Source organism: Tamandua tetradactyla, chromosome 9 (assembly GCF_023851605.1).
Source record: "Tamandua tetradactyla isolate mTamTet1 chromosome 9, mTamTet1.pri, whole genome shotgun sequence".
NCBI classification, from domain to species: domain Eukaryota; kingdom Metazoa; phylum Chordata; class Mammalia; order Pilosa; family Myrmecophagidae; genus Tamandua; species Tamandua tetradactyla.
Window position 1 is genome coordinate 83683990 of NC_135335.1, and position 7029 is coordinate 83691018.

General features: G+C 43.0%; 1 protein-coding gene across 1 annotated transcript in view; it reads right to left on the minus strand.

The window, feature by feature from the left end:
* ADAMTS12 (ADAM metallopeptidase with thrombospondin type 1 motif 12) overlaps positions 1-6640 on the minus strand; it is a 415156-nt gene extending 408516 nt beyond the window's left edge. Inside the window, exon 1 of the mRNA XM_077116928.1 lies at positions 6170-6640. Within this exon, the coding sequence (XP_076973043.1) occupies positions 6170-6296 (127 nt within the window). The 5' untranslated portion in view covers positions 6297-6640. The remainder of the gene's footprint in view (positions 1-6169) is intronic.
* Between the last annotated feature and the right edge of the window lie 389 nt (positions 6641-7029).

Sequence of the window (7029 nt, forward strand, 5' to 3'; positions counted from 1 at the left end):
AGATTTTTCAAGGTGAAGTCCTCTCTCCTCCTCTGAACTCTCAGGCCCTTATTTTCTGCACCCTGAATGGCCTTATTTTATACCACCTTTTGTTTATTATATGCTTTCTCTCTAACCCCTTTAGAATCTTGCACATCACAAGTGCTTAATTCCTATGTGTTAATGTATCCACGAACACATTTGTTACTTGGAAGAACCGGACTTGACGGGGTACAATTATAAAAATATTTTATATTTTATTTATGCCTTCAAACACACTCTGTGAAATCGTTTTAGATAAAATATTGGGCAGAGCGCAGTTTTCACTCTGGGGTACTAATAAATAGCCTCACCTTTTCCGTGCAGAAAAGTTCAAGTACTTTGTTTCTAACTGCAGCAGTTGGAAACAACAGACCAAAATACACATAGCAACATGGAAAAATCTTAAAAATCACGCTCATTGAAAAATAAGAAACAGAACTAGTTACTACAGAGCCATTTACCTTAATGGAAAAATATACGCACTCAAAAACAATAATACACAGTTTGCCAAATACACACAAAGAAAAGATACACATGGAACATATTAAAATGGTTTCCTCTGGGGAGAAATGAGAAAGGACAAAAATGCATAAATAAATAAAGCAAAAGAGAGGTTTTGCACAAATTGATATTAGTTTGCCATGAGTTGAGAGAATAATGAATTTAATCCTACCCAAGAAACTTCCAGAGCTATCAAGTTCAGACCTGTGGGAAGGCAAGGGGTGGGAGGAGTATTAAACTTCTGTAGTATTTCTCCTATCTTGTTACTCTTTTCTACTACTCACTACGACACTTCTGATTACTCCAAAGTCAGAGCAGTAGAGGGAAAGCAGGGGCAGAAAAAGTCTTACCCAACCAGATATTGCTGTCATCTGGCAGTGGTGCCCTCTGTGTGCCTGTCAATGTCTGCATGCTGACTCCTTCTCTAGAAAGGAATTCTTGAAGGTTTGGGGGAGATCTTTGTCACTGGGGATGTCCCACCTCTAGGTCCCCCAAAATGGGCAACTCCTCTTCCATCTGGCCTCTTATGACTCTACCCTAAGCCTTCCCAACAGCCTCCCCTTTATTAAGGCATCCCACCCCTACATGGTAAGGACTCCTTCAAGATAATCCATGTCTGGTTCTCTTCATGGGGTCAAAAACTGGCTCACAAGAAATAACCATGACCTCAGCCCCTCCATAGCAGGCCATTTCTGGCCAAGTCATGCTCTTGGCTCAGTCACCAAAGGCCATTCCAACTAGGTTTCTGCCTACAGACATGTAGATGTACTCTAATACCAGTTAGCCTCCTTCCAAACCCACATCAAAGCTGATGTTCTGAAGACCTCTTCACTTCCCTGAGTTTGGGTAAGAACCCCATTCTACTCTGTAAGTGATGTTGTGCTGGGTTGAGAGAGGAATATAAAGGCCTTTAGAAGAGTGTCTAGTAGAGGAGATAAGTAAGAAACAACACAAAACCCCACAACTTAAGGCAGCCAGACATTGACGCACACAGTGTCCTACTGACCAAGCCCATTCCAGCTGGCTGGATCCTTGAAGGAAGCATCTTTGCCCTGGGTCTAAAAAGACATTTGCTAGATAGATGGGGAGGGCTTGAGATTTCTTGGGAAATAAGAAGGCAAAATGAATTTGGAATAGTATATTAATAGGGGTATTTATGGGAGGTAATATTTTGTGAAAGAGAGAGCCTTAAATGGCTTCTGTGGTATGCAGCCACCCAGGCCATTCAGCAGGGCACAGAGGTAATCCCGAAGGTGTTTAGGAAGAGGAGTACAGACGGGCTGAGTGAGAAGACCTGCAACCTGAGAAGCTCAGTAATTATTCCTACTTTATAGATTAGAAAATTGAATTTAGATTTCAATCTAAATTATCCCTATAGATGCAACATTGCTTGGCTTAAACCCATGCTTCCCAATTTCAAAATCGTGTTCTTAACCACAGCATTCTGTGCATAAAGAACAGCGGTTGACTTGGCAGAAAACATGAAAGAGTTAATAAAACTGACCCTAGGGATAGTAATCTGAAGTTGCTTGACTTCGTTGTGCCTCAATTTACTTAGCTATAAATGGAGATAATAACTGATTCTTTATCAGGCAGAGAAATGGGAGATAAGACGAGCTTCCCCTCCCCCCTCCCGACTTGATTGGAAAGTAGGCAGCTAAGGGATGTCAACTCAGAGGTGCAGATGGAAGTAGGAAACCACTTACAAAGTGTGGTTCTTCTGGCTGCACAACTTGAGTTGCCTCATCCATAAAATGGGCATAATAATTGCATCTACTCCTAGGGTGTTAGGAGGATTCAATGTGTCCACATATGTGACACATCTAGAACTGTGCTTGACAAATTGTACACGGTTTCTAAACAGTCACTACTATTGGTCTTAAAGGTAGCAATTTGGCTTCCATGGATCACTGTGGCCTTAGATATATGCAAGTTCTGAGCAGAGTTAAGAGAGATGACCTCATTCATTTTGGCTTCTTCTCAGTGGGCGTTTCGTTCAACAGATTCATTAGCTATAATCTGGGCAGATGAAGAGCTCAGAGTGGAATGAGAAGGATGAAGAGATAAGAGGTCAGGAAATAAAAATAGCTCCTATATTATGCCATTCCTACTGGTCAAGCATTATGCTAAGAGTAAACGAACTTCTCTCATCTAATCCTCAATGTCCTTCAGGGTGGATATTAACCAGGTTCCTCATCTTAGCCTCCACTCCCACTTTTGTAAAATACAGTAAAGAGAGGTAAGGATCTGTGCCTGGGCACTCTGGTCCAGAGCCCACACTTCCAACCACGGCACTCGCTGCTTTTCGAGGGTCTACCACTGAGAACAAGATGGCAAGGTGGGGTGTCAGGGCAAGGCTGTGGGGACACTGAGATGTTCTTGAATTAGATTATGATTTGCAGGAGGGTTTGTGAAAATAAATCACAAGCCCCAGAAACTTTGATTTGCCTTGTAGAAAATTGGAACTCTAACTCTTGGCCACAAGTTTCAGTGGTACTTCATGGGAAACATATGAAGCCTGGTGGCACAAGAGCTTTTGAAAATGTTTAAAAAGAAAGGAAAAGATTAGAGAACATTTACCTGCCAGTTTTTATAAAGCTTAGGTTAAATCTATAATTATTCTTTATATGTATTTCTACGTTAGCAGTTACATTTCTGAGACTCCATTTTTAAAAGGGAAAAAAAAATTCCTATAATCATCAGAGGGTTGTTTCCATAATTATAATCCACATACTGTTGTAATCTTTCAACTGTATTTTTATTATAGAAAACTACCTATGTGAGAGTGTTGTGGAGAATTGTGTTTGTACACGCAGAGTAATAAAATACTAACAGGAGTTTGGATTTGCTCATTGACCCTATAATTAACCCTCTGATCGTGATCACTTGTTACAATTAATACATAAAGTATCAAAACTGTTAAGCTTCTTATTAAATTGGGAAAATAATATGGAATTACTACCCCCTTGCAGAATTTTTTTTTTGAAAATAACATAAATAAATATTTACCTTGAAACACATCGAAAAGTTCCTTCCATTCTTCCACAAACCTAAAGCACCTCTCTAACATGCAACAGCCTTGTAACTCCAGTTGATTCTTGGAGTTGTCAGGAGCAAAAGAAATCACAGATGTAACAGGGGCTTTGTAAACAGTAAAATGATACACGCATCTAAAAGGTTAATCTTGGTTGTTGAAGAAAAGCAATATATTATGTGGAAGACTAATAGTTCCTATTGTTCTGATACTCAGTCGTGAACCAATATTGACTTGCGGAAGTATAGAGCATTCTTACATCACAACAGAGCAAGGAAGAAAGAACATTTGGGCAGGATTACTCAAAACTGTTTCTGGTCCCAGAAAGGATAGGATTTAATCTCCATGAATCTTCCAAAGACTGAAATTCTGACTCGGCCAGACGCTTAGAACTAGAAGTAACTTTGAAGATTAGCCAGTTTCTGAGTCTGCCTCTAACTCTGAAGCCCTCGCAATCCCCTTCATATCATGGTGTAGGGACACTTATTAGGTGCTCAATAAATACATATTAACTAACGGATGGATCCCCTGGACCTCCTGTTCCCCACCTATAAAAATAAGAATGGGCAACATGATTTTGAAGTAACTTACAAGTTCAAATGATCAGAATTTCAGTCTAATTCAAATGGTTGTCAGAGTAAAGAAAAGGAAGTTGTGGAGCCTGGCTAATTATGAATCTTCTGGTAGGTCATTTGGAAGCAAAACCCAGGTTATACTATTCCCTACAAAATTTTCCTTTCTCTTATAGTTTTCTCTCCTCTCTTTCATTGCTTTTTCTTTCTCTCTTCTGGAAGTCTGCTCAGAAATTTCTCCTTTTTAAACCTAAATACACACACACGCACACACGTGCACACACACACACACACACACACACACACACACACACACTTGTCTTTCCAATAAACTCAGAGCATTTTACAGCAATTTTTCAATACCAAATATTCTCAGCCTGTAACCGTAAAGGTGAGTAGGAAAAAAAACCATTTTCTACTTTCCAGAGAGGAAAAAGCCAGACCCAATGGTGTTCACACCACACTAAGCTGATTTCGCTTATGAAGAAGAGCTGGAGCAAGCAAAGCTGAAAACCAACCCAAGAGAATGTATGTCTTTGAACCAGTGCATCTCCAAATGCCCAGGGAAGTGTTTGCAGGCTCTGTGCTGCTGCTGCAGAAGAGAGATTTTTCACAAAAGGACTGTTTTTCAAAAAACAACAAAGCTGCTATTTTAAACTTGGGGGTGGGAGATTGTATCTGGAATGTTTATACAAGCGAAGGCTGGCTGACTGACATCTAACGCCAGGGTTTGCTGGCTCAATCTTCCAAGTAAAGCAAAGCGGAGGAACTTGCTTCCGACAGCTCTCAAAGCCACTGCAGATGAGTTCTCCAGTAATATCGGGACTTTGCAAAGTGGGCAGAACAGGCTGGTGAGTTTTGTTACCTAAGTAACCTTGGGAATAATCAAGGACAGTTGAACACAGTCAGCAAACAGCATTTAATGAACACTCCACGGTGCTCTTTTTGTGTCTAGTATCCCTGATTAATTCTAAAAGTCTAGCTTCTGGAATGAGACTTCCTGGGCTCAAAATCTTGCTCTTCCATTAAACTGGACCCATAAACTCTCCAAGCTTCAATGTCCTCACCTGTAAAACGGAGACAGTAACACTGGCAACCACGTCCACCCTGCCCCCTAAAGTTGTTATGAGTAGTCAGATGAGCTAATACACACAGAGTGCATTAAACAGTCTTGGCACATGGTATATGCGCCATACATGTGGCCATCACTGCTGCTCTGACTGTCCCCCACCACCACCAAAGGGCAATGAACTCCCTACCAAACAGGAAAGCGTCCCTGACCCTGTGCACTGCAGAATGCAAGTCCAATTAAAGTAGAGGCAACAGTACCACCTGGCTCAGAGCGCTGTGTTTTAAAAAATAAATTGCAATAACAAATTGTCCCTCACACTCCTCCAATGCACTCTAAAACATCATGGGTTTCACAAAATTCAGAAAGAGAAATGAGTCAGGGAGACAGAGCCAGGAAAGGTGAGCCCCCATGCAGATAAATTTCCCCCAGGAGGACTGTGATTTTAAAAACACAACCCTAAATCTTTCCAGGAAACCAAAACAGAGCCAGGCTCACTCAGCAGGGGGTTGGGGGGTGGGGGTTGCATTTGGGCTTCCTTGAGCAAAAATTTTAAATGAACTCGAAACACTGCAACGGCTGAGTGGTCAGTTGGAACTTTTTAAACAATCATTTTCCATGTTGAGAACGTGGAAAATAGAGGGTTGAAACAGTACAGCATTCAAAGAGGAGACAAAAGAGAGAGGTTGAAAGATTAAGAGAGAGAGAGAGAGGGTGACCAGCTACCTCTAGGGTCTTTCAAAGACTGTGGTATCCTTGGAGTAAAAGAGATCGGGAAGCTCACTTTTCAGTAGAATTCATGAATCACTAAATTCTGAGAAACTCTAGGCTACTGAGCTCCCAGCCTAGATTTTCTTACAACTCAGCGAAATAGTTTTGTAGCCCAGTGGGGGAAGGGAAAGGGGAACAACCAAATCTTCACATCTCTTAGCAGTACTGCTTTCAAAGGAAATAAGAAAAGCCACTACTAACCTTGCCTCTTGTCCGGGAAGTGAACCATGCCTGGCTGGAGTTGTCTCCCACTGCAAAGCACCCCAAAGTTAAGGAGCTGGGCCAGGACCGAAAGGTTTGCCAGCCAGCTTCTCTGGGCACATGGCATGATTCAGTTTTTGGGGAGGGAAAAAAAAGTATTAAAAAAAAAAAAAAAAAGGAGAAGAAGAAAGAAAAAGTTTTAGCCCTCAGCTCAAAAAATCAAGTCCTCGCCTGTGGCCAAGCAGGAAGATGCACGGGTGCATGGTCCAAAAGTGGAAAGGAGATGCTGCAAAACTGCCCACAATCTCCCTTTGCTTTTTAAGCAGAAAGGGGCTAATTACCTTCCCTCTGGCCCCCCTCCTCCTGCAAGGGGAGTGATCCAGCTGACAGTGTCTGCTTTCTGAGGGGTGTGGAATGGGTCCGAGGGGGCGGGCGCAGCCCTCCCCCGATCCCCACCCCTCTACTTTCCCCACGCCCAGTCTCACAGTCAGCTCTGTGCATCTTCCTCCGGGACTCCCACCCCTGCACTCCTCCGGCCCCGCCCAGAGCACTGGGTCAAGCCGGCCCAGCCCGGCCAAATAGGGGAGACACGGGAGAGCTGCCCTGGGCGGGAAGAGGAGGCAACCAGGCTGGCAGGACTCCCAGGCAAACCCCTCATCGGGTGGAAATACAGGCGGGAAATGTTGAGCCTGGAGAAGGGCAGAGGGGACCCCAGGCCCTTTACCCTCCTTACTCAGTGCTGCCCCCTCTCATGCCTTTCTCCTCCCAGTTCCTGAACTTTTCCTAACAGCGCTCTACTGTGACTCCTCACCCAGACTTCTCCCGGATTCTCTTCCAGGTCAGGCTAGGACCTTTGTTCC